This window comes from Phycomyces blakesleeanus, assembly GCF_001638985.1.
Source record: "Phycomyces blakesleeanus NRRL 1555(-) unplaced genomic scaffold PHYBLscaffold_13, whole genome shotgun sequence".
In the NCBI taxonomy this organism is placed as follows: Eukaryota; Fungi; Mucoromycota; class Mucoromycetes; order Mucorales; family Phycomycetaceae; genus Phycomyces; species Phycomyces blakesleeanus.
This window is the reverse complement of record NW_017265146.1, coordinates 856,423-882,063: the sequence shown is the minus strand read 5'-3', so window position 1 is coordinate 882,063 and position 25,641 is coordinate 856,423. Positions and strand designations below refer to the sequence as shown.

At 33.5% G+C, this 25,641-nt stretch overlaps 11 protein-coding genes across 11 annotated transcripts; 7 read left to right on the top strand and 4 right to left on the bottom strand.

Moving 5' to 3' along the window:
* The first annotated feature begins 1,245 nt into the window (after positions 1–1,245).
* PHYBLDRAFT_125551 (hypothetical protein) lies at positions 1,246–4,195 on the top strand. The gene is made up of 8 exons (XM_018429049.1): positions 1,246–1,441; positions 1,721–2,048; positions 2,208–2,411; positions 2,511–2,768; positions 2,874–3,029; positions 3,167–3,292; positions 3,444–3,527; positions 3,621–4,195. The coding sequence occupies exons 1-8, from the start codon at positions 1,401–1,403 to the stop codon at positions 3,714–3,716; spliced, it is 1,293 nt and encodes a 430-aa protein (XP_018290558.1). The 5' UTR covers positions 1,246–1,400; the 3' UTR covers positions 3,717–4,195.
* Positions 4,196–6,055: 1,860 nt separating this feature from the next.
* On the top strand, positions 6,056–7,990 carry PHYBLDRAFT_65444 (hypothetical protein; the record flags this gene model as incomplete). Its single annotated transcript, XM_018441462.1, has 10 exons — positions 6,056–6,164; positions 6,258–6,326; positions 6,407–6,435; positions 6,603–6,634; positions 6,754–6,807; positions 6,897–6,919; positions 7,305–7,330; positions 7,404–7,560; positions 7,620–7,806; positions 7,918–7,990. The coding sequence occupies 10 exons, from the start codon at positions 6,056–6,058 to the stop codon at positions 7,988–7,990; spliced, it is 759 nt and encodes a 252-aa protein (XP_018290557.1).
* Positions 7,991–8,240: 250 nt separating this feature from the next.
* On the bottom strand, positions 8,241–10,548 carry PHYBLDRAFT_125548 (hypothetical protein). Its single transcript, XM_018429048.1, has 7 exons — positions 10,097–10,548; positions 9,906–9,983; positions 9,373–9,642; positions 9,213–9,301; positions 8,974–9,075; positions 8,824–8,882; positions 8,241–8,695 (listed from the first exon to the last, which is right to left on the bottom strand). The coding sequence occupies exons 1-7, from the start codon at positions 10,218–10,220 to the stop codon at positions 8,590–8,592; spliced, it is 828 nt and encodes a 275-aa protein (XP_018290556.1). The 5' UTR covers positions 10,221–10,548; the 3' UTR covers positions 8,241–8,589.
* A 172-nt stretch (positions 10,549–10,720) lies between these two features.
* On the top strand, positions 10,721–11,366 carry PHYBLDRAFT_146705 (hypothetical protein; the record flags this gene model as incomplete). The annotated part of the gene is made up of 3 exons (XM_018431712.1): positions 10,721–10,812; positions 11,020–11,167; positions 11,250–11,366. 3 exons carry the CDS (start codon positions 10,721–10,723, stop codon positions 11,364–11,366), a joined length of 357 nt encoding a protein of 118 aa, XP_018290555.1.
* Positions 11,367–12,586: 1,220 nt separating this feature from the next.
* On the top strand, positions 12,587–13,597 carry PHYBLDRAFT_169641 (hypothetical protein; the record flags this gene model as incomplete). Its single annotated transcript, XM_018436122.1, has 2 exons — positions 12,587–13,085; positions 13,197–13,597. The coding sequence occupies 2 exons, from the start codon at positions 12,587–12,589 to the stop codon at positions 13,595–13,597; spliced, it is 900 nt and encodes a 299-aa protein (XP_018290554.1).
* A 315-nt stretch (positions 13,598–13,912) lies between these two features.
* Positions 13,913–14,410, top strand: PHYBLDRAFT_65448 (hypothetical protein; the record flags this gene model as incomplete). Its single annotated transcript, XM_018441463.1, has 1 exon — positions 13,913–14,410. The coding sequence occupies one exon, from the start codon at positions 13,913–13,915 to the stop codon at positions 14,408–14,410; it is 498 nt and encodes a 165-aa protein (XP_018290553.1).
* Positions 14,411–15,520: 1,110 nt separating this feature from the next.
* Positions 15,521–16,434, bottom strand: PHYBLDRAFT_65449 (hypothetical protein; the record flags this gene model as incomplete). The annotated part of the gene is made up of 3 exons (XM_018441464.1): positions 15,521–15,792; positions 15,816–16,235; positions 16,365–16,434. 3 exons carry the CDS (start codon positions 16,432–16,434, stop codon positions 15,521–15,523), a joined length of 762 nt encoding a protein of 253 aa, XP_018290552.1.
* Positions 16,435–16,738: 304 nt separating this feature from the next.
* PHYBLDRAFT_65450 (C2H2-type zinc finger transcription factor) lies at positions 16,739–18,124 on the top strand (the record flags this gene model as incomplete). Its single annotated transcript, XM_018441465.1, has 6 exons — positions 16,739–16,795; positions 16,892–16,928; positions 16,995–17,162; positions 17,235–17,354; positions 17,418–17,684; positions 18,027–18,124. The coding sequence occupies 6 exons, from the start codon at positions 16,739–16,741 to the stop codon at positions 18,122–18,124; spliced, it is 747 nt and encodes a 248-aa protein (XP_018290551.1).
* Positions 18,125–18,387: 263 nt separating this feature from the next.
* Positions 18,388–20,682, bottom strand: PHYBLDRAFT_169637 (hypothetical protein; the record flags this gene model as incomplete). Its single annotated transcript, XM_018436121.1, has 1 exon — positions 18,388–20,682. The coding sequence occupies one exon, from the start codon at positions 20,680–20,682 to the stop codon at positions 18,388–18,390; it is 2,295 nt and encodes a 764-aa protein (XP_018290550.1).
* A 60-nt stretch (positions 20,683–20,742) lies between these two features.
* PHYBLDRAFT_65452 (C2H2-type zinc finger transcription factor) lies at positions 20,743–21,396 on the bottom strand (the record flags this gene model as incomplete). Its single annotated transcript, XM_018441466.1, has 1 exon — positions 20,743–21,396. One exon carries the CDS (start codon positions 21,394–21,396, stop codon positions 20,743–20,745), a length of 654 nt encoding a protein of 217 aa, XP_018290549.1.
* Positions 21,397–23,094: 1,698 nt separating this feature from the next.
* On the top strand, positions 23,095–24,234 carry PHYBLDRAFT_146698 (hypothetical protein; the record flags this gene model as incomplete). Its single annotated transcript, XM_018431711.1, has 3 exons — positions 23,095–23,288; positions 23,414–23,620; positions 23,787–24,234. 3 exons carry the CDS (start codon positions 23,095–23,097, stop codon positions 24,232–24,234), a joined length of 849 nt encoding a protein of 282 aa, XP_018290548.1.
* Between the last annotated feature and the right edge of the window lie 1,407 nt (positions 24,235–25,641).

The following is a 25,641-nucleotide window of genomic DNA, read 5'->3' as shown; positions in this document are numbered from 1 at the left end:
GCCCGTGAAAACTATACATATCCAGACGGACATATCATCATCTCGGCCGATTCAACTGGAGAAGTCAAGGTTTGGCGGATAGATTGTGGTTCTGGAGAAGACGGCTCGCACAAGCTTGAGCACGATCACACCTTTAGTCACACACTCACCCGGCGCCACTCAACAGACCTAAAGAACAATGCCATTGCTATCAATAATAATCTCCCGGTGCCTCTGGCTACAGAACCAGTAAAAAAATCGGTACCAGCACCAGTAACAGTAACACCGGCACCAAGAAAGTCAACAGATTCTACTTCTACTGCTACTGCTACTGCTACTGCTGGTGGTCCTCTATCACCAAAAAATATTTTGCATTTCAAAAATATTTTACACTCCAAATAACAAACAACAATAATAATAATAATAATAATAAAATAAAAAAAAAATTGAAACATATTGTAAAACACACACACAGAGAGAGACAGGCATATTCATACACTTGATCATATATAGACTCTTTTTCATCCCCCCCCCCCTTTAATACCAATCCCACCACAGCTTCTTTACTCCGCCCAGTTTCTACATATGTTTGCTCACTCACTCATATGAATTAAAAGCTATAGCAATCTTGATAATTGAATTTGAATAGATAGAAAGGATAGGTTGCTTTCGTATTTTACTTTATTATTTCTTCAAAAAAAAAAACAATATCAAGTATATATATATATATATATACTAGATGCTTTAAAAATATTCAATCAATTTCTCTGTCTTTTTTCATTAACTCATCTTTTTTTTATATATTATTATATTATATTATATTAAACTGAATATATATATATTTGGCTTTGTCTTTTGGTTGTTGGCGGTCCTCAAATGACATCATCCGAATTGCACACAACTCCGCGTCCAGACAACGTCGCCCAGCGGGGACGAGGTTTTTGCATACTCAAGACATAATCCGTCTTCCTTTTTGGTACTCTCCCTCTAAACGCACATACATTTATATATACTCTCTCTCTCTCTCTTTCTTTGATATATCTTGTTTGATTATTTGAAGCATATTTTCCATAAAGAGAAAGCCTTTCTTGCGTCTCAGCCATATACTTCTTTTACTATTATTATTATTATTTTCTAAAAAAAAAAAAAAAAAAGAGAATAAGAGAGTATTACTTTCTACGCTTAATTTTTTAATTTTTAATTTTTATTTTTATTTTTATTTTATTTTTTAATTGGCTATTCAACAGTCGTTTCTATTAAACTCCACTTTACTACCACTTAACCTACTAGTACCACTAACTACTACTTTTATATATATATATAGATATATAAAATACGTATATATATATATATATATATATATACATTTACATTTACTTTTTACATTTTTCGACGTACATCTTTTGAGACAATCTATCCAGATGACAAACCTTCCAGTTGTAGTGATGGACAATGGTACCGGGTATGTTTGACATTCCTTTCATTTTATTATTCTACAAGTAATATACGTACAATTACGTATTGATGAATGCACACAAGAAACACTTTTATTTATTAAGTTTTCAAGCGCGTATATTATTATTCTTCTTCTTTTTCATTCATTCATTTATTCATTTATATGTGTACATTTAATAACATTTTATTTTATTTTATTTTATTATCTCATTCTTGTCCTTTCCTTTCCTTTCCTTTCTTTTCTCTAACAACAACAACAACAAAATACATACATACATAAACATAGCTTTTCAAAGCTTGGTTTTAGTGGTAACAATGAACCTTCGTTTGTGTTTCCTACTGCCATTTCGACTCGCGAAACTCCCTCGGCATCCGGACGCCCAGGTGTGCCCTCCAAACCTTCGTTCTTGAGTAACAATTTGGCGTCAAAGCGTGGTATCGAAGATCTGGACTTTTATATCGGCGACGAGGCATTGGCACAGAGCAAAACCATGGCGCTCAACTATCCTATTCGCCACGGCCAGATTGGCAACTGGGATCATATGGAGCGGTTTTGGGAACAGTCGATCTTCAAGTACTTGCGTTGTGAACCCGAAGATCATTATTTCCTATTGGCAAGTTCTCTAGCCTTTAAGTCTATACAAGTGTAGAATTAATAGTAGTATTAGTAGTAGTAGAAGAAAAGGGGCCATATTTATATGTATAGTTGGAATTGTGGTTGTGGTTGTGGTTGTACTTGCTTAAATTAATATAGATTTTGATAAATATTATAGACAGAACCTCCTCTTAACGCTCCTGAGAACCGTGAGATGACTGCCGAGATCATGTTCGAGTCATTCAATGTCCAGGGTCTTTACATTGCTGTCCAGGCCGTTCTGGCCTTGGCTGCATCCTGGACTTCCAACAAAGTTAGCGAACAGACCTTGACAGGTACCGTTGTTGATTCTGGAGATGGTGTTACCCACGTTATTCCAGTGGTAAGTACAAAACCTCCATCCATATATATTTCCCCTACCCTACCCTACCCTACCCTATTTTACCCTTCTTTTTATTTTATTAATTAATTGGTTTAATAGGCTGAAGGTTATGTGATCGGAAGTTCTATCAAAAGTATTCCTATTGCCGGTAGAGACATCACTTCATTTGTCCAGCAACTTTTGCGTGAACGTGGTGAGACCAGTATCCCACCCGAAGATTCGTTGCGTGTTGCCGAAGCCATCAAGGAAGAATATTCCTATGTGTGCCCTGATATTGTCAAGGAATTCAAAAAGTATGATCAGGAGCCCGGCAAGTACTTTAAGAAATATGAAGGTGTTCACAGTGTCACTGGTCGAGTAAGTTTATCTTCTTTTAAATATATATATATATATATTATATATAACTGTGTGTGTGTGTGTATGTGTCATTAATTAATATTGATAAATAAAATAATATTTTAGGATTACTCGGTTGATATTGGATTCGAACGTTTCTTGGCTCCCGAAATCTTCTTCAACCCAGAAATTGCTAGCTCAGACTTCTTGACTCCTTTGCCAGAGGTTGTTGATACTGTAATCCAGACTAGTCCTATTGATGTCCGTAGAGGACTTTACAAGGTGAGAAACGGCATAAATAAATAAATAAATAAATAAAAATACAAGAAGAATAAAAGGGTTGTAATTGAGGGTCTAGATATAATAAGGATAATAATAATAACTGTTTTGTGTGTTTGTAATATATAAAAAAAAAAAAGAACATTGTCCTTTCTGGTGGATCGACCATGTTCAAGGACTTTGGCAAGAGATTGCAAAGAGATATCAAGCGCACTGTTGATTCACGTATTCAGGCCAGCGAGACCTTGAGTGGTGGTGACATGAAGGTACCAAATATATATATATATATCTATATAAAAATATAAAGAGAGAAAGACATCTATCTTATTCCTGGTTTTATTTTATTTTAATTTTTTTTTTTAAAAAAAAAAATGTTAATCAATCGTTTCAAAAATTCTTTAAAACAAAATTTTATAGGCCAAGCCAATGGAAGTTAATGTAATTTCTCACAAGAAGCAACGCCATGCTGTCTGGTTTGGTGGCAGTTTATTGGCTTCTACTGTAAGTTAATTATTATGATTATTTTCTATATTGGTATTGGTATTAATTTTTCTTTTTTGTTTGTTTTGTATAATCTGTCTACATTTATTTTAGGCTGAATTCTACAACTGTTGCCATACAAAGGCCGAGTATGATGAGTATGGTCCAAGCGCACTCCGTTACAACAGAGTTTTTGGTTCTATGCTTTAAGAAAATATACGATTAATGACAATAACAAGAAGAAGAAGAAGAAAAGAAAATAATGCAAAAAAAAAAGACAGTACACACACACACACACGCACACATACTATACACACATATGCATATATGCACATACGCACATACGCACATACGCACATACGCATATATACATGTATTATATACTTTGTGTTTCTGTGTGGGTGTGGGTGTGAATATATCCAGACCTCTTCAAAGAAACCATAAAAGAGATAAGAAGAAAAAATGAAAAAAAATGAAATGAAATGAAACGAAAAAGAAAAGAAAAGAAAGCCATTTATTACCTTTATTACCTTTATTATGTAATGAGTTAGGGTTGTGTGTGTGTTTCTAAAGAGATACTTATACTCTAAATGGATATTATATAAATATATATCTATATATTATGTTTTGATATAAAGTACATTGTGTGAATGCATTTAATTATATATTATATATTGATTGATTGATTGATTGATTTATTTATTTATTTATTTTGAGGGGGGTAGTCAGAGTCAAAGAAAGAAAGAAAGAAAGAAAGAAAGAAAAGACAAAAAAAAAAGAGAGAGCATTGAGATAGGGAGTTTAGGCGGGGGGAGGATAAAATTAGGGTAGGGGTGGAAGAATAAAAGTAAATCTGGTCTGGTCTGGTCTGGTCTGGTTGGGTTAAAATCATACATTTTAACATGTACAGTGAATGTTAAATATGCTGTACTACAGCTGTTTAATTTATACAACTTGTTCTTTGTTCTAGTGCTATAGTCTATCCAATAAAACAACTGCGCATTCGTACATGCGTTTTCTGCTTATATTCCTAGTTTTATTCATATTATTATTATTATTATTATATATTGTTTATATTCGTGCCAAGGCTTTAAGGATCAACAATTTGCCCATTGATATATATATATATATATATTTGACAATTTTAAGGACACGACATTTTCTGTTTTACCAGACTAAAGACCAATAAACTTTGATTCTGTCCTCTCCCCCAGGGTTCAATTTCTTTCTTTCTTTACAAATCCTTCAGGGACAAAATGACGTGTCCTAAAAAAAACCCTATACATACATACACACACACACAAACACAAACACAGCGCCACTTTACCCAAAAATAGATCTTTTTTTTTTATGCTTAAATTCATCCTTTGGTTTGCCACCCAAGATTTGGCTCGATTTGGGGTTCAAGATTAAAATGGCAAGTATAAATATAAACAGATCTTATATTCTTAGTTCAATATACTTCTTTATGCTTTCATGTGTGTGGATAGGGGAAACGCTATTCATTAACAATTAAAAAAAAAAGAAACTAATAAAAACAAGTGATCTTGTTACAGTTCCTGAACTGACATATCCGTCAATATATATATATATATATATATATATATATATATATATTTGCCTTTCTTGGCAGTTGTATAATTACTATTACTATTATTTTGCAGACTAGGCTCTTGATTGCCTCATTATATATATATAACACAGACTTGTCAAGAAATCAATTTAATACGGACTTTGTTCCTCAAAAGGACAAGCGACATTATATTCTAAAAATACGAATTTGGATTCTTGAAAAATAAAAATAAAAAAAGGTTGATTTCTGATTGGCCAGAAACATCAATTTTGATTGGTTGTGATAGTTATTGGTCAGAAGAACTGTATATGTTTGGTTGGTCTTGCTTGGGGTATTCAAATCTTAATACCTATTTTGTCTCTATATTTTTATTGGGTCTTTTGAAAGAAATATATTGTAAAATACAAATATTTCAAGGGGGTAATAAAAAAGGGAAAATTGGTACACGAAAAAAAGGGGGTGCAAGTGAGTGAGTGGTTGAGTGAGTGAGTGAGTGAGTGAGTGTTGAATATATATATATATATATATATATAGAGGAAGGTAGGTAGACGGACAGCTGGCTAGATAGCTAGATAGCTAGATAGCTAGATAGCCAGATAGCCAGATATACACAGACTGGAACAAAGGGGTGGATAATTTGGTAAGAACTTTAGCTTTGGATTAGAATGTTATAAATAGCTATGAAAAATAAAAATAAAATAAAAAACTTGATTATTATAGATATACCACCTACACTCATTTGTTCATTTGTTCATTTGTTCATTCACACGTACTTCACACAAACCCCTTCTCCTCCTCTTCCTCCTCTTCCTCCTGCTATTCTTTCCCCCGGATGCAGTCTCCGACTCACATTCAAATTAACACTCTTATTGAACAACAACAATAATAATAATAATATTCTTTACCCCTCTTTTCTCTTTCGCTCTCTTTCGCTCTCTTTCTTCTCATTTCTATACCTCTTTTCATTCTCTTGATCATGAAGCTTTCATTGTTCATTGCCTGTACACTTGCCCTTCTCTCTGTATCTGTCAAGGCAGACGAACTTCAGGATCAGATCGACCAAGCACAAAAGAAGTTTTGTGGCGGTAAGACTTGAAGAATAAAAAATAAAAAAAATAAAAAAGGCGAATATCAATGAATAACTTTTATAAAATATATATATATATATATATATACAGGTGTTGCTCTCTCAAATCCTTCTCAGGGCCAAGTGTTTAGTGATCCCACAAAGGTTACAGTCACAGTCAGTAAGTTGAATGAAATATTTGTGTGTCTTGTACTTACTTCTTTGTTTGGTTCATCTTTTTAAAAAAAAAATTATTATTAGCAAGAGTTCCTGATGCTCAAGCCAAAGTGGTCAATGGTGTCGATGCAAGTATAAAATTGAAACAAAATCCAAAATAATATTTTTTTGTATACACTATACACTGTACTATTTTTTTTTAAAAAAAAATGTATATATATATATATCATGTAATGAAATAATCGACGTGTTAAAAATATGTATATATATATATATATAGGTTTATTCCATTGCTGATAATGGTCAAGTCAAGTACTTGGGTACACCTTGGAAGGGAACCTATGCTCTCAACCAGCAAGCCACCTTGACGCAAGTTTATTCTATATAGCTATACATATAAACATATATACTTATACTTCTTTACTTTATAGTGTTGACATTTCAAAGACTGCCGGCGTCACTCTGCCTTCTCAGTTTGAGTTCCGGTAAGTTAGATGTTGTGTTTGAATAAAAATGATTATATTGATTGACTTTACTGACCCTATTTTATTGTTATTATTATTATTATTAATAGTGTTTGGGTTCATAATGCTGCAGGTAAATGATTTCTTTGTACATTTCTATATACATTATATCCCCTCTCTGCCGTCCTTCCCCCCCTTTTCTCTATATATATATATATTTCAATTCAATTCTATACTATGCTGTACTGTACTGTACTATGCTGTAATATGTTATGTTATGCTATGCTATGCTATGCTTTATGGTACATCAAGTATATGCTTGCATTGTTAATTGGCTTGCTTGGAAGGCTTACTCTATTTGGGGTACAAGCAAGTTATTGCAATACTCACAATTAGTTATTTCTATTTCTAATCAAGGAATAAACAAAAACCTGTTTAAATCCCCATACAATCCCATCTATTTTTATACTAATTTCGTATATGATATTACTTTCACCCCTTATTTTTCTTTATCTTAGGACCTGACTGTACTCTGATGTCAAAGGTAAATAAACTTGAAAATAAATAAATAAATATTTATTTATTTATTTACTCAATTAATTAATTGTGCTTTGTAGGTTTTCAAAGTCACTTCTCCAACTCATACTAATGCTGACACCGAGGCATTTGATAATCTCAATGTGGATGTGGGTCGAGGATGTTTCGGGCTCGATATCACCAAGCCAGAATTGGGAGAACATGTAAAAGCAGCCCCTGCCTCCCTTGTTCAAATCGGTAAGTCTCAAAATATCTATAATTATATATTTACTTACTACCTTTATATATATATATAGGTAGCGACTCGGCTTCTCATGTAGAAACCTACAAGCAACTTGAACTCTTCAAGGTTAACCTCGATAGTCGTGAGGCTGTCAAAGTAAACGATGTCTGGACAGGCCAAGAAAATGCCCACCAACTCTTTACTCTCAAGACTGATCTAAGCAACGTCCAGTCCGAGTCAAACACAGCCTATTACTACAAGTAAAGCTCTATTTTCTTTTATTTGTTTATTTATTTTTTGGTATTAATCAACTGAATTTGCTCTTTTCTTTTTCTTTCTTTCTTTCTTAACAAAAATATTAATATTAATAGGTTGACGGCTGATACTTTACACAGTGAAACTTGTTCCTTTTACTCTCATCCATTCTATATTGACTCTGCTTAAGATGTACAGAATAGTAAACATCATCATCAACCATCATCATCAACCATCAATATTCAATATCATTACAACCATTATCAATAACAAAGAATCAATGAATGAATGAATGAGGGGGAGGGGTGGACAGAACAAAGAATAGGTACAATATTAAAATTAAGAAAAAAAAGAAAAGAAAAAGCACACAGACTCAAACCAAAACCAAAATGCAAACAACAGACACAGACACAGACAAAGGCACACAGATATATACAAAGAGAATAAAATGTTGTTGTTTTTTTTTTCTTTTAAGCTTCTTTTATATATGTATTTGTTTATGATCGTTATAAAGAGGGGTAAAGGAAGTAAGAGTAGTAATAGTAATAGTAACAGTAATAGTGATATTTATATTTTGGTTGGCAATTTGAAGGATAAAAGAATAAGAATAAAGGAGGTTTGAGTGAAGTATATATATATATATATAAAAGTTAAAGGGGAATTGAGGAGTCAAAAAGATGATTCGGTAAAGGAGGAAGAGGTGTGTGTGTGTGGGAGGGGGAATCTAATGAAATTTTTTTTTTAAAGAAAATCAAATACTAATAACAATAACAGCATATCTATCTATATTATGAATCTAGACTGGGTGGTGAATATAGTTTGTGCTCACAGATGTAAGCAATAACAGGGTTTGGTAATAGATATTTGATAGACATTCCACGTTTGACAAATAGTCTACACACAAATACATACATAAAAGACACATTAGAGAATAATAGAGTACAGATTAACAAGTAAAATATGGGTGTTCAAGTGCATACACAGAGTACTTCTTTTCTCTATATTCTTTATGATTTTCATACCTGATCTTTGTAGAGCTAATGTCGTTATGGATCAATTGTTTAATGACTATAACATTCATCTACAGAAAAACAATAAAGCCATTAACACCAGCCAATTTTAATATTGATCCTTTTTTCTTTTGAAAGATATATAAATGTAGCAAGACTTACTCGGTGTTGGTAAAGAACATCATTGGAAAGCAAGAAGCCATACACATCTGTGCCAGTTCTCTCGATAATCACACACCCAAAATGACCCACAATGTGATGAAGCTTTCATACACCACCACCACCAATAATCGTACAAAGGTTTATATAGATGTATATAAAGTAAGTATTTTTGTTCTTTATAAACCACAGTTAATCAGAACCTTGGCTTAGCCTATATTCAAAGCTTTTGGTTGACTTACATCTTCAGGAGCCCATACACCTGGGTGACCAAACGAGGCAATCAGATCACCACCAGCCAGCAGCATGATCTTTATTTGACGCATCTCACCTATAAACATATATAATTATTTATTTATTTACTTTAAAAACAGAAATATATATATATATATATATTCTTACCATTCTTCATCTGAATACCCTTGGCCTTGATATTCAACTCTTGGTCAAAATGATCCAACACAACTGCTGTTCTCTGATAAGTAACCTGTCTTGACTCCCAGGAATCAACCATCAGATAATCAGAAGTACTATCGACTGCCAATTCACACATCTTGACCCGATCTTTTGCCTTGGCTAGTCCTTCTTTCATGTATGCGTCCGAGACCGGAGAATAGTATCCGGCCAATAGTTCATATTCGTTTCTTTCATTAAAATGATCTTGTGCCATTTCTAGTCAAAAAATAAATAAATAAATAAAATTAATTAATTAATCAACCAATCAATCAATCAATCAATAGATCAAGTTTGTTTTGGTTTGTTTCTTATCTACACTCAAATTACTATCAGTAACTATTACTGCTATTAATCTATTACTTAGTGTATATTATATTATATTATATTATATTATATAGCAAGAACAAGCTTTTTAGAGCCAAAACAAACAAACAAAAGAAAAAGTATATGTATGTATGTATGTATGTATGTATTTATACCAAACATTCGGAGGTGAAGATAGGTCATTGGAGAATAAGAACCACATGCAACGATAATCAAAGGAATCTTGGATTCATCTTTATTTTATTTTTTTATTTTTTATATACAAAAAAAAACACAGTTACAATTAGAGTTGGAATGATAATGATAATTACAAATATTAAGATATATATATATATATATAATTTACCTTTCATTGCAGTTGGTAAGCGATGTCTTGGGAACTGATAAACATCGTCAAATTGACCCAATGTATTAATGTCTTTTCCACAATTAGCTTCCAAGGTAGATGTCATGACAAGGGGACTAGACATTGTGGTTGCATAAAAATAAATAAAATAAATAAAATGAGAAAAATGAGAAAAATGAGAAAAAAATCCAGTATATCTAAAATTATTATAAAAGAGTAAGAAATTTTTAAAAAAAAAAAAAAAAAAAATTATACTGTTTTAGCTAGTAGTAATAATATCTATAGTATTAGTAATAGCTTCACAGCATTAACAGTAGTAATTTAAGCTATTTATTTCAAACAGAACAAGATTATTATATAATTAGATATATTTTATGATTTATGATTTCAAATATAATATAATATAAATACACCACAGATTATCATCATTATCACCATCTATTTATTTATTTAATTAATATCTGTATAATTATGAGTCTTTTTTTTTTTAAAAAAAAAAAAAAACCTAGAATACAATCTTATCTACGATGACATCATTCCCTTTTTTATTTTATTTTTTATAAAAAAAAAAAAGAAAAGAAAAAGGTAACGCAAGAAAGGAAGCGATAAGAGAAAGAGAAAGACATGAGCTTTAGATCAGGTCAGATTGTGTGGATCAGCGAAATTAATAATGATCCCTCTGCTCATCTCAATACTTGTGTTCGAGTTACTGGCTTGTAAGCTTTATGATAATATTCTTGAATGATAATAGATACATAAATGCATATCTATGCTATACTAAAGTGGTAGTATCAGTTGATAACATTAATAACAATTAATAAACTAATTACACATACCCCATATCATACATATATATTATACATTTATTTCACTATTAAAATAAATCAATACATAATATATATATATATATATATATATATTAGTTTGAGCAGTTTGGATCTTGATACAAAAAGGGCCACTTTGATACACAACGGACATTCGATTATATTGGATGTATCACTGGTTGAATCATTTCAATATCCGTTGCAAACACTTGTTCAATGTATAGGAGATGTAGCCCACTACAACGAGGTAAATACATATAGATATACATACATAAAAGTTTGTTATTATCTTTACGTTTTTATATCATTTCTATTATAATTGTCGGTAGGAATTATCAATGGCAACCGTGTTGGTCAAGGTCTCTCGTGATCTCAATATTGTTGATCTGGAGCTGTATGAACGAGCAGTTCAATATCGACGATCTTGTGAAGCATCTATACTATAGAACCCAAGTAAGCATAATAAACAGTTTTTCTAAATCTATGACATCCAGTAGACCCATACACACTTTTATTGCTATACATATCCATCCTGTAAACGGTTATTTGGTTTACATTGTACAAGGGCGAAAGTGGTGGTGTACCTGATATATAACAACTCCAGAGATTGTTAATGTTTTTTCTCTGGTCTCACTATCGATAGATGATTATAGCTCTTGACACAGTAAATGTAATACATATATATAATGTTATATAAAAAAAACCGATTCTCATTTTTTATTACTTTATTCTGAATTTTTAAAGACCCTACCTAAAAGAGCCAATGTTTTCGATAGTCCCAATAGTTCATGAGCAAGGATTAAGTCTAATAAGAGCCTTTCTCAATTAAGAGTTAGGAGTAGTATACCTTTATGGAAATAAATGAACGAAAATAAACTGAAATACAAGGAAACATTACCTAAAAGTTTAATTTTTAATAAATAATTATAAGCATTCTCTAATCTTATGAAAGACATACACCATTGTAATCAACTGTAATCTCGAGCTGCTCTCACTAAAGAAAAATATGTTCTATAATGTCGAACCATTTGCCTAATTTTTCTTATGGATTTATTACCTTAATCTAGCCCATCCTATCTAAAAGAATGTAAAATCCACAAGTCTGGAGTTCTTTTTTCGTAAGAGCTCAAATACTCTATATATGCTATATCAATTGCTTCATTTGGTTATCTTTACCTATGTTTTTATGTCTGTAATCCAACCTGTTTGATAGTATATTTATTCTATCTGCTCATCCTGCCAATATTTACACAAAGCCTTCTTAATATAAATTATTTAATACCAAACATGATATGATAATAGCATCTCTTTAAGAAATTAATGTGTACATTTTAAATAGATGAGTACATATAACTATCAAACCCTCGTTCTACTTTTCTGAATAAGATAAATAAATTAGAAAAAAAGGTAAAGTTGCTGCGGCTAGTATCTTTTCAGTTACTTGGTAGGGATTTCTCAAGATTCTGTCAAAACCATGAATGTTTGTAGATACTTGAGAAACCCCTTAGTTAACCGCAGCTTCTGCGTTAAAATGTAGTAATATTTGTACCAGAAGGCCTTCGTTGATCTGCTGCTTTTGTATTAAAAAAGGACTATTTTTTTTCCTTTACCAAGCAACAAACATATCTCTTTATCTTTTTCTTTACTCTCTTACATTATATACTTCATGCCCGAATCAGACCTGCCTTTCGAGATTCTTTCACGTATTGCAAGTTATGTATTTAACGATGGCAAGCTAGCATGTATGATGACTTGCAAGAGATGGAAAATCCCATATCAAGAATCTGTCTGGAAGACTCTACAAATTGATTTTATGGAAGAGCTTGAAGAAATATGTACTACAGCAAAGAATTCGACGAGCAGGTTCCTACCATATGATCTTACAACAGAAATCATACATATTTATAAGCTATTTTCCATAAATAAATTGCAGAAGCTTCAGGTTTTCCAAACCTTTCGAAATTTGAAGCATCTTGATATTAAGGTCATATGCTTTGATCCAGCCGATGCAGATTTTACAAGATACGTATCTGGTTTATCATCGCTGGTCAGTCTGGTACTTCAACCTACTCAAACCACTCAAAGAATGTTTATTCCGCTAATTCTTGAAATATTGGGCCATATGCCTAACCTCCAAAAGCTACATATTCGCCCAGCTTTTCTGGGTGAGAGAACTAAGTTTACACCTCGCCAATTCAACCACCTCCATACCATTTGACCAAGGCTGACAACCATTATATTACATCTAAGCCTTCTTTGCATACATCCAAACGCAGTACCACCAATTCCACAAACTATCCCAGTACCAGGCGTAGCAACACTTAATCTCGCAATCGTTGGCTGGGATCCTATATGGCTATACTATTTTAGCTTCAAGTATCCAAAAATACGTTCCTTGGAATGGACTAACTGCTCTTCAGAAGATGAGGAAGCTGCAACAGAATATACTGTCGAAAAAAAAGAGCTTCTCCGTTCAATTACAAAGGCATTTACATGCTTGGAAACAATAGACCTTTATTCGCAGCTCTATATGGAATGGGAACACGCTATTTTCTCGGAAGTTCTCTGTCGATTGCATGCACCTATCAAGAAATTAATTTATCGCAGCCTTGGCGCCAATTCCACAGAAAACTTCTGGGAGAGAATAATACAACAGTTCGCACAGTCCTTTTCATGAACTCTTGAAACACTTAAAGTTTCAGAAGATGCTTTTTCCTATACCAATTCTACTTTTACACCAAAGTTTTCGTATTGTCCAAGCTTGGTGGATCTTAAAATCAGACGCTGTAGTGTATCTGTTGCTTTAGACGACGTACTTGATAATTGCCCGGCATTGAGAAGATTCTGTTTTTCCAAGGGACGGCTATATATTAATTCAACAGCAAGTGGACAGCGGAGACAACATGGACTACACACTATAGAGCTGGAATCCGTTACTACGATATCTTTTGTATTTAACTATGTATCCTTCAGATGCAGAGACTTGTAATACATGACGTTGTCACAAATTCAAATTCGTGGAGTAATTGCTAAAAAAGCAAAAGCCTTACACATCAATATGTCATATACCAACTTTAAAAAATTAGAACTCCAGCATGTTGAATTCTACTTATCTGACAATTTTCTGAATACAAAGTCTACTATCAAGCTCCTTTTACTTTTTCGGCTAACTTACCCTCAGCGAACAAGCAAAGATCCAAGAGACGGCAATGTGGGATGTCCGGTGAACCATATAACATGGTTTCAAAGATACGAAGTATATAAGGAGGATGGACCGCGCAATGGATCATTTATCAGACGGCTCTCAGGATACGATGGTGATGCTGTCACTAGGCATTTCTTGGGTTTTCAATTCAAGCAAGATTGTGATTCACGGGAAGCCAAGAATTTTATTCGAGGGCAAACTCGCATGCACCACTGGAAAAAGGACATTTGCGAAGGATATGTTGAACTGACATGTGGTAGTATAAATGAATACCGTATTTTGTAATTCATTATACTTTATGGTCTTGCCTTTATTCGCATGTCTAGTAATGAAATTTATGGTGATTCCCTGTATAGCTTTCCAAAATAATAATAATAATGGTAATAAGAAATTGATCAAAACCATTTCTTTTCTCTATTATTATCCCTTCAACCAAATAAAAGCTACAATTATTTGACATGGTCTTTTTTATATATATTTAAAGAAGTGTATTTATTGTGCTAAAAATTCTTGTAACTTATATATCATAGCCTTTAATGTTTGTTTCTATATATTTTTATTGTTATTAATGCTACATGTAACACCCTTTGTTTTCTCTAAAGCCAAGCACTGCCACTTTAGCTAATATAAAAACCACTTTACCTAACAGTTGAAGTTATCTTTTTTTTTTCTAAATAAATTCTGGGAGTGCTTTCAGCTAGAACTTTTAAATCCCTGTCAAATTTAGCAGCTAGATAAAATTTAGGACTCTTTTTTATAAAATAAAATAAAAGGAACTACTGGGAAGATAAATTTTAGCTAAAAGTTGAGATAAAGCCGATTGCTAGAGATTTTCCAAACCTTTATCTATGGGTCAAACACACTAAACCGAGTGTAAAATCGTAACTTTGGTGTTTTTATTTCTATAATTCGAAAATGAAAATGAAACTTTTGGAGTGGAAATCCATTATATAGATTTTGAGACTTTTTAATTGTCTCTACGGTCACCTATAACTATAATGTGATATTTGGGGCGTCTTTCTGGCTTTGAAGCTTGTGAGGAGAAGAACTAGAAAGGATAAATAGAAGAAGCAAATTACAAAAGCAAAGATAAAGAAGTACATATAAAAGGTTCGTTGCGGCGCACTTGATCATCGCAATCGTAAAGGAGAGTATGGGTACAAGCAATGTGCTTTATAAAGAGAGAATGAAACCCATAAAAGAAAAAACTTGAACATTGTTTTGTTTGTATGGAGCGAATGATATGCTCAGATTTATTAAAAGTCTCAGATTGAGTAGGAAAAGAGAAAATTAAAATATTTATTTGAAAGGTTATGTGAATTATATGATGTTTTTGGTTTTTGGCTTTTATGCCTTTTTTTTATTATAGAAGTTAGGGTAGAAGTGAGGGTAGAGTTATATAGGGGATACATCCTGAGAGTCAAGCTCTATCTCAGAGCAGAGGCGAAAGATTGACTTGCGAGCAGTGGTGAGGGCTGCAGAGGGGAGGGGAGGGACAGAGTTGAAGTGGAAAGACCAGTGGTGGTCCCAAATTGGAGGGATGCTCAAGACAACGACGGAGACAGAAGAAATAGGAAGATTAAGAGTGGGAGGGAAGACTAAGAACTGGAAAGTGGCCGAAAGTACAGATGGCAGAGGGACGGTACCAAAGAATTCCAGCCAAATATCTAGTCATACCACAGATTTTAACTGACAAGTAAGAATAAAATCCTATTGCGTCTCAATGGACCTCGTAAAAATTGTACCGAGAGGAGAGGATATGATTGAAGGAATGATGCGGTATAGAAGAGCATGGCACAAAAGCTTGTGGTGTAAACCAAGAAACCAAGCATTACGTGCCTTGTGAGGAAGGGTAAAAGACCAGAAAGAGCGAAGTTGTCGTTGGAGAAGAGGTGGCTGGGTGGGACAAGCATCAACCAGTTTATGGTAGCAGGCAGACCAGTAGGAGCGAGTTGGGAGACGTGACCAAGTCTAGTACGGGAGCTTTGATGACAGAAGTTGATAAAGGTTGATAGACAGTCAGTCCCACGTTGGAAAATTTGGCGATTAGGACTAAAGTGTAAAAAGAAAAAACTTAAATATCCAAATCTGTGGACTCTTTCTCTCTCGACTTTTTTTTTTAAAAAAAAATGTTCATTGTTTTTGTTTGGAAATTGCTTTCTTGATTGATTCCATTTTCTGGGACTTTTAAAAAAAGGATTCACGGTCAGCTTTATTCCTCAATAGGAGAACCGGTTACCTGAAAAAGATAGTGGTTCGCTACGGTAAAGAAGCCATATGACTGTCGTAAAGAAATCTAGCTTGGACATTGAGTTTAAAAAAATCTCAGCGGGTGTGAACAATAGAGTTTTCCTGCTTCAACGGATTGAAAATTACACAAGCTCATTTTGATACCCGATAGGAAAAAAGGCCGGTCAGCCCTATATTTTTAACATTAAAGAATACAAAAAAAAATATAACCTTATTTTGTGTTGATTTTTGTTAACGGCGAAGTCTATAAAATTGACGAGATTTCATATAATGCATTTGTTAGTTTTACTTCACTATTCTCAAAATATTTTCTTTGCATCATTTTTTTTATACTTTTCACACCACTTCTTAACCTCTTTCCTAATGTCTTTTGATTCACGCCTACTTTTCTGTCAGGGCGAAAGTGAGGACCAATTACCTGTATGTCACAAAGGCCAATTTATTGGATTATGATAGTAACGAATCAGTAGATGCTGTCCATATGGTTAATTACTAAAATCATTTTTAAACATTTAGGGTTTTCTTGTCCAAAACGAAGATACTGATACAGCAGGTGAGTTTTACTCTTCAAATGAATTATATAAGCCTTGGAGTAATGCTCACTCAAATACTTGTATAGAATATTCTGGGAGGATTAATACTGTCACTGAAGCCACCATTCTCTCTCAGGAGAATATTATACTCCAGCCAAATGATCCTTTACAAAATCAAGAGGATCTTACACAACAGAACCTTACTCATACCCTACCCAGTGGACAGTTGCAGAATAATCTATCAGAACTATTAGGTATTCAATTGATTCTAAACACACGTAGAAACATAAATCAAATAAAAAGTATATTTTGACTTTAAACTTTAGCATATATTCCTGCTGCTATCATTCTGCAAGGCCCTTTACAAACGTCTGTTTATGGCTCTCTATCCGTACAACCTCTAAACAATAGCTTCACAGCATCTCCTCAAGGCTACTCCGGAAATGGTACGCAGTCGTCTGTCAAAACATTGTTTTACGGCTAGCTATCTAATAATCGAGTTTATCAAGATTATCAGCCTAGGGCTTCTAAACAACAGCAAGAATACGACTTGTCTAAGAGTGTTTTTATACATTATAATCCTAATGGTCCATCATCTCGGGACACCAGATCTTTGGATCCATCGTCTGTAAAGTCATATTCATGTCTCGAATGTTCTTATAAAACAAATAAGATATTCAATCTCAAAAGACATTTGAATGTCCACTTGGGCAACAGGTATGGTTATGGCTGCTATTATAGCACAAATACATACCATACCATATCTAACACTTCAAGTAATATGAACCTCCACTTTCCCGCTAGAACTATGCATGGGTGCTGCTTTTGCACAAAATCATACACTACCAAATATAACCTTTCAAGACATATGTTTCGACACTATTTTCATTAGCTTATGATACCCTATTTTATTTTATTTTTACAATTTTGTTCATAATTATCCTTTCTTTTTTGCAATGACTTTATCTATCTTTTTGTCATGTTCTATACCCCCCTCCCCCTTTCCACATTCATTTCAATTATCGTTTCCATTTTATTATGTTATGTTTTATGCTCAATAAACAACCAGCAATTGAATTATACACTCTGAACATCACCATAATAGCTTGTGCATATAGAAGTTTATACCATTTCACTACCAGAGATTTTTGTTATCATTTTGGGTGAAAATTGGCACCTAAGCAATATGATTGGCTTAGAGGCCAAAATATTGTAATTTGTTTTCGTACTCAATTTTTTTCATCCGAATAAAGGATAAAATTAAGTTCAGTACTACTTGTGGGCTTTTAAAGTAAGAAAAAAAACTGCTAGGGAAGTCAGAAAGTGTTCGAGACAAAGGATTTATTAAGGAAAGTTGGGGGTTGGTTTGAGTAACCAAAAAATGACTTCACAGAAATTACGCAAAAAAATTGATGTTGAGAAGAAGAAAACAGAAGGTTCAAATAATAATTATAATAATAATAAAGAAGTAGCATCATTTTATTCATCAAAAAGAATATTATTGAAAATGAACCAGTAGGAACCGAACTTGCTCAAATTTACAATGTAAAATGGGTTGCGGAAAATGTGCAAATCTAACTTACAAACGAGATTCATGTTAGCAACATCAGAATGCTCACCTGTCATTACAGCCTTGGCATAGTTATTGTTTCTGTCATTATCCGTACGAGGAACAATGCTAAGAAACTTAACAACAGAGCCTGAGACAAGTCCTATACGAGGGCGAGAGATTGGATCATTTTTAAAAACAAACGCGCCAAAACTGTTGTTTTGGACGGCGTCATCTTCAATATCTCCAGTGTCGTTGTTGTCCTTTAGCTCTCTCGAGCCGCCAAAGAAGGTGTAATAGAACAAAGATTCATTGTTGTCCTTAATGAACCTCTCTATTCCAGTTCCAGACTTCTCTCGGTTGCCAGAGCTATTAATCCACGACCCGCCGTCAATTACATGTTGCAATGCTACCTGCTTTGCAAACTTTAGGCAAACATCCCTGGAAGTGTTTTGGCGATTCGTATGAAACAGATGTTCGCGAATGTGCTTATTGAACTGTTCGCCCTTTTCTGTTTCATAATTGAGGGCTGGGCCAAAACGAATTATATCTTCCTTGAGATGTGTCAAGTAATAAACTTTCGGCTTGGTGCAATATGCCTTGTGGAGCTCGTTCTTGGTTCCTTTATCGTAGTCAAATAATGCTCTGATCAAGCACTTCACTGCATTATCTACTCTGATAATATAGTTATCAAAGTCTGATGTCACCTGACGAACGAATACCAGAGAACACAATCGGCCAAGTTCAACAAAGCATGGTATTATAAGGTCTAGCTCATGATTTCCAGAGAATTCTGTAATCAGAATTACAGGAAGTATTTGAAGCAGAACCTTGAAATCTCTACCGAGGAATGAACCACTATGTCTCAAGTTTCGGGTGAACTTTCTTGATAGACCAGTTGATCGCGTGTAATCTGTCAAGAATTCTGAAAGTCTTGCTATTGTGGCTGTGTCATTCTTAAGCACGACCTTAACCAAGTCAATCACCATATACTTTGCAACACCAAGAAGTATCGTGTGGAGGATTTCCACTGGTGTATCCTTTTCTGGATCAAACGACTGCAATTCTAATAAGCGGCCAGTCGAACGATCTCTAAAGCTTATCTTGTTTGCAGGCGTGTTCATTCCAATTTTCGGAGCATTTGGGATCTCAGTGTCTCTGCCAGGTGACGAGTTTGCAAGAACATAGTGCTCTCGAGTTCGTCTCTCATGGCACTCACAGAAGTAGAACAAGTCCTTCACAAAGACTTTTGCACGTCTAAGTTCGATGTAGCATCTTCTGCAAGGAAATGTGGTGGCCGGCCCAAGCAATCCGCAAAGTTCCGAATGACATGGCGTGTCAGCCTCAATCCAAAGGATGGGAGCAACAACCAGAACATACTCATTGTCTTCAGCGGAGAACATTTTTACACCTTTCTCGAGTTTCTTAAAGTCATCAACGATTGCTGGCAGAAGAGACATACCATTTGCACCATCTTTCTTAGGGATTGTAGAAAGAAACTGGATGTTTGCTATCGAATTTCGATCCTTAAAAGGCAAGGCAGCGCATCTCATTAACCAGCTTTCAAACGGATTGTACTGCTTTGAACGATTGCCGGAAGTGTCGTTTGTAAAAAGGATGATTGAAACAATCCTAACTTTGTAAAACACTGCATCGCGATCTACATTACCGGGCAAAACAGAAAGAGGCATAGGCTTCTTCATTGGATGAACTCCAAAAAGAAGAAAGTCATGAGCAGGACTCAATCTGGTAAGGCTACTTGAGATACTGTAGTAGTGATCTCTTTCAACAGGAGTGGTGTCAACGTGAGAGATCTGCTCTACTCTAAAATCGGTAACAGCAACCTCAACGCCATAGCATACAATCGAAATTGCTCTGACCAGATACCCTCTCGCAAAAATGTTTTTATTTGCCGTGTGGAACGATTCAACCAAAAAGCGGATGCTGCAATCGTTTGTCTTCAAGTAAACGATGTTTCCAAACCAGACATCTATACCATTTACAGTGTGCATAGGCTGCTGAAAGAGATGGTGGGTTCTCCACTTTTCACCTTGTTCCAAACAGATCGATTGGTTTGGGGTACGATCGGGCATGGACGAGATCAACTTGGATTTCTTTGGGTTTGCCATAAGAAATCTCAAGTGGTCGGACGGAAGGTTAATGTGGGCGAATGCGTTCCCGTTTGATCCAGGTACTGATATTCTTTGTGAAGGAAAGACAGGCATCTTGGACTTCTTTCTTGCCTGATAATTTAAAAGAGCATCCAAACGAGGTAACTTAAATGTTCATCCTATGGGAGTTTCTTGCTGGATCTTAATGATCAAGTTTATCGCAAGCAGTATCTTCTTCAACATTCGCTGGGAGATCATGTCATTATCCCCATCGATAAAAGCGAAAAGGATCATGGTTTGAAGATCGCGAAAAGGATAACAGCTTGTAGGGTCATTTACAGCGCCAATTGTCTCAAAGACTTCTTCCGGGATCTCAGAGTCATCATCGGTCATTGATACCTCATCAGCAGCAGCAGCAGAAGAAAACATGTCAGAGAACGCGTTGAAAACTGGATTACTGTTCATTTCAATATCAAAGAAATTATCGACAATATCGTTTTCCTCGTCTACAATGTTGTCTTCTTCATCCCCGATACTGGAGGAGTCATCTTCGTCACTCGAGTAATCAAATGCATTAGCATCCGGAATAGTGTTCTCGACTATCAATTCGGCCTGCTCGGGTTCGTCGAGTACAGTATTGGTTGCCATTTGATTACTTATATGGTGAACCTTCGAATGCCTTTTCAGTAACCAAGGCTTTTCGAACTCTTTTTCGCATTCAGAGCAGGTAAAAACACCTGAATTGATGCTAAAGTTAAGTTCGCCTTGCCTTTTAGGGGGGCGAGTCTTAACGATTTTATATGTTTCTTGTCTTGTATTCTTTTGCATAATAGTAAATTGATTGTAAAAACAAAGGGGGGAAAATGACTTTGCGAAAATAATTGAATTTATAAAATGTGGAAAGATCGATATTTAATGTCAGCGGACCAATTAGACTTTTTTTTTACTTCTTTTCTTTTAAGAAAATATCACGTGTTTTTGTCTTTTTCATTTTACTTTTCCACAAAATATTTATTATTTGCATGAGCTTCCATTTGTAAGATATTCCAGTATGCTTATAGTATTTATAGAAGCAGAATTTTGCTTAAAGACCGTAAGCTCAAAGGTATTTATGCTATCAAAGTTTTTTATGTCATTGTGTTTATTAATCATACAATTCTAGTTTATAAATTAGTTTTTCATCATCTCGGTAAATCAATAAAGAGGTAATAACTACATGTTCCTCTTACAAAGCAACAGAAGACTAACTATTTACTCCTCACTTGCAGAGATTTGGCTGCCTTTTATTGCAAATGCCTTAATAGAGTCAAAGGTAAAATTCTGTTAAATATATATAACTAAGTTTAATTACTAATTATTAGTTCTTCTGCTTTAGCTTTTCTCGAAATTCAAATCTTTATGCTCTTTGGGTTTATTGGAATTTCTGGCACCGGGTCTCTTGGATTAGCTAGACATAGTAGTTTGCAGCAAACCGATCGCGTAATTTACAGGCATAAGTACAAACAGTTATACTACTAGTGTTTCTAGTGGTATGGATATACTGGTGTGCTACTGCCTGTGGATTTTATGGTCCAGTCTAGCTTTTTTTTAGCCTAATTTTTTTCGAAAATAAAAAATAAGTTTTTTACAACCCAAAATTATTTGAAACAAATTAAAAATTTGAACCATTTTTGAAATTGTGCAGTACATTTTTTAATCGAAATCTATTGGCCGAGAGTAGTCCCCCCATCCCCCCACTTTTCAGTCCCCCAAAAAAATGAATTTCCTGTTATGGGCAAAATTCGCCCCGTATACAAGAATCCTTTTAAGGAACAAGATTACACAAAAAAATCTGCTGTGGTGTTGTATGATATGGTTCAATCCTATCCTCATCTTATTCTTTTTCTTCTTTTCTTTTTTTGGCTGGTAAACGGCAAACTTTCAATACCAAATAAAAGTCTGTTACTGTTGTTTCTTTTTGGAGGTAAATATTAGAAAGGAAATTGTCGATACCATTAGTACTCCACTGAACAAATACCATATAATCCAGATTTATAACAATAATATATAAATTTAAAGCGATTAAAATTTATATTCGAATATATATATATATATTGCTGAAGCTTCTTGTATGTTTTCTTTTTTATACTGTTATTAATTCAAATGTTCACTTGAATCTTGTGCGCACTACTAGTGATGTTGACTTTTGTAAGCCTAGATGTTATGTTGTAACATTCAGTTCCTGATGTTCATCTTAATTGGGTACACGACTACTATAATGTACAAAATGCGTGAGATTCGATAATTTTTTTTTTAAAAAAAAAGAAAAGCATGGATAAAGAAAGTAAAGAAAAGTAAAGTCTGACGTTTTATCATGTGACGTCGTAATTCGCCTTACTTTTTTCTTTTTTTTTAAAAAAAAGAAAAAAGTAAGAAAAATAATGTACTTTGAATTAACTTTTCTTTTTGTTCTTTTTCTATTTATTTATTTATTTTTATCCCGCAAAATATCATATACAAATATATAGATATATATGAGCCAAAATCATGGAACTTAATCACTATAATACAAAGAAAAACACTTATCTCAGTCTCAAACGCACAACCAAGAAAAACTATTCATGTCAACTATGTGAAATTACAACAGTATATGCTTCATTAAATGGCTTTCAAAAGCATATCAGGAAGTTCCATCCCGATGAATGTCAAAAAGAATACAGCAAGTTCTTTAGAAAGAAAAGGTTTGGAATTCATTGTCAAAATATTTACCATTAAGGATACTGTTTGTTTGCTTGTTTGCTTTTTTTTTAAAAAAAAAAAAAAAAAAAAAAAAAACCATAGAAACTAATTGATTATCATAATATAGAAAACCTATTTTCTCTGATTCGCGCTCTATATTCTCAACCGTCAACTTGAATAATAACACTAGTAGCAGTAGTAATGATAGCACCAACAGCAATAGATCTACCGAGATAAACTTTATCTTTGAAAGACCCGAAGATAATTACAGTAACAATAAATCCTCTGATAATGAATTTGAATCCGAGTACGACAATAATGAGCATGGTCTGACGTAAGTAATAAAGCCTAAATTTTTGAATTATATAATGAAGCCTTTTTTTTTTATTATTTTAATTATTATTTTATTTAAAAAGAAGAAAGAGAGAGAGAGAATAGGTACTGACCAGAACTAAACTTACATATACATATATAAACAATTTTAAATTTTATAATTATAGTCTAGAAGATGCCATTATAGTTGAAGACAGTACAAATGAAAGAAATGATACCAACCCCTTGACGAATGTGGAAAGGTACAGCGTAGAAGAATATGCTGCTGCAATTGAGACACACATGAGAGTCGCAGAGTCTCATGATTCTGTCAACCAATACCCACACCCAAACTCGGTCGAATATACACGCAAACAAGCTATTCTGCAGAGTGTGGAGCAAATCTTGAAAGCGTCTGATGATTCGGATCTGTTCAAGTCCAAGGTGGAACTCATACTACTTACCCTGTTTCGGGACATCGAAGGCCTGAGCGCAGAAATACAAATGAACAGGATCATGTTTGCCATGGAGCTGCTCCTGGAGGTCCGTGAAGCAGTCGGAGAAAAGCTAGATTTCCCCAGACCAGAGGCAGTGATCAGCCATCACTTGCAATTAAAAAATAATATATTTATATAAAAAAATTAAAATAAGATTAAAATAAAAAAAAAATTTAAAAAAAAAAGAAAGTTAAAATTTAAACTTATCCGTGCTTTCCGGTCTTTAAGATCTTTCCGGTCCAATAAAAAAAAAATAAGGCACATTGAATTTCATGACTTTTTTTTTTTTTTTTCAAACAACCAAAGTCCACCTGAATATCCTAACCCTTATATGTATATATATATATATATATATATCTTTGTATGCATGCACCTATTTCCCCTTCTTCCCCTCTCTCCTGTCCCTTTTAAATTTTCTCTTTCTCTCTCTAACCAAAAGCGACAAGTGGAAAGAATGATCCATTATTGTTCTAGCTTTGTTATATGCTTATTTTAGAAGAATAAAGACTATATTGAGTAAACCATGTCATAGCCAAAAAAATAATAATCTATGGGTTACTTGCTTATTTACTTTATTAGATCTCAGTTAAAGAGACTGGAAAAACTTTTACATTATAAGCAAAAATAGAAAATATCAAATGATACCTATAGGATCATTATCAACTACATATTCCAATGCCAATGACAATGTTAATGTTAATGTTAACAACGCGTCTGATATCTGATTAGATCAAGGTATTAGCTGCTAATACTCTTATGGACAACCTCAAAGTTTATGCATTACAGAACTTGTTGCTATGAATTCGACAAGAACAAAGAGAAAAAGTCATGGTGATCCAGGTCATTGACAGGATTATACTTGTTTATTATCTGTAAGATTCTTATACTATTTTACATAGAGAACTTTGGTCAATGATATTAAATAATTCATTCATTTATTCGTTAATTAATTAATTAATTGATTGATTGATTAATTAATATATATATTTATATGTTCAACTCTTCTTCTTTCCAACGTATATATATGTTTCAATATCATGTACACCCAAAAATGTCAAAGCTTTTTATAAATATATTTAAACTCAATTACTTATTTTATAAGCCAATAGGATCAAAAGGTATTTTTTTAGATACTATAAATAGGTTGAATGTGAGGGTGTGTGACACAATTTGTCTCATCTGTATTATAAGCATACACATATGTGTATATTTATATATCGGTCGGCTGTCGGCTATAAACGGACTAGTTTTTCCGTATTGCTATAGTCATCATCTATTTTAGGTATGTATATATTATAATATCACAATTTATAATTCCCTTAAATAAATCTTAACCCCAGAATCCGGTTACAGTTTCTTTTTTTTTCTTTAATCCCTATTTCGTCTCATATCTCTTTCAAATGACAAGAGTAATTAACACTTTTCCCCCGTCTTCTTCTTCCCCTTTATACGTCTATATAAATATACTTCTTTAAACATATTATCTTAATTTTTAAAAGAAGTCTTTAATACTATAATAATAATAATAATAATAATAATAATAATA

What these genes read in the sequence shown, in the direction of transcription:
- PHYBLDRAFT_125551 (XM_018429049.1), top strand. Translation starts at nt 1,401, where the DNA reads ATGACAAACCTTCCAGTTGTAGTGATGGACAATGGTACCGG. An exon ending in TTCACAGTGTCACTGGTCGA is followed by an intron (nt 2,769 to 2,873) that starts GTAAGTTTATCT and finishes ATAATATTTTAG; the next exon opens with GATTACTCGGTTGATATTGG. An exon ending in TGAGTGGTGGTGACATGAAG is followed by an intron (nt 3,293 to 3,443) that starts GTACCAAATATA and finishes AAAATTTTATAG; the next exon opens with GCCAAGCCAATGGAAGTTAA.
- PHYBLDRAFT_125548 (XM_018429048.1), bottom strand. Translation starts at nt 10,220, where the DNA reads ATGTCTAGTCCCCTTGTCATGACATCTACCTTGGAAGCTAATTGTGGA. An exon ending in CTTACCAACTGCAATGAAAG is followed by an intron (nt 9,984 to 10,096) that starts GTAAATTATATA and finishes AATAAAATAAAG; the next exon opens with ATGAATCCAAGATTCCTTTG. An exon ending in GGGTATTCAGATGAAGAATG is followed by an intron (nt 9,302 to 9,372) that starts GTAAGAATATAT and finishes ATATGTTTATAG; the next exon opens with GTGAGATGCGTCAAATAAAG.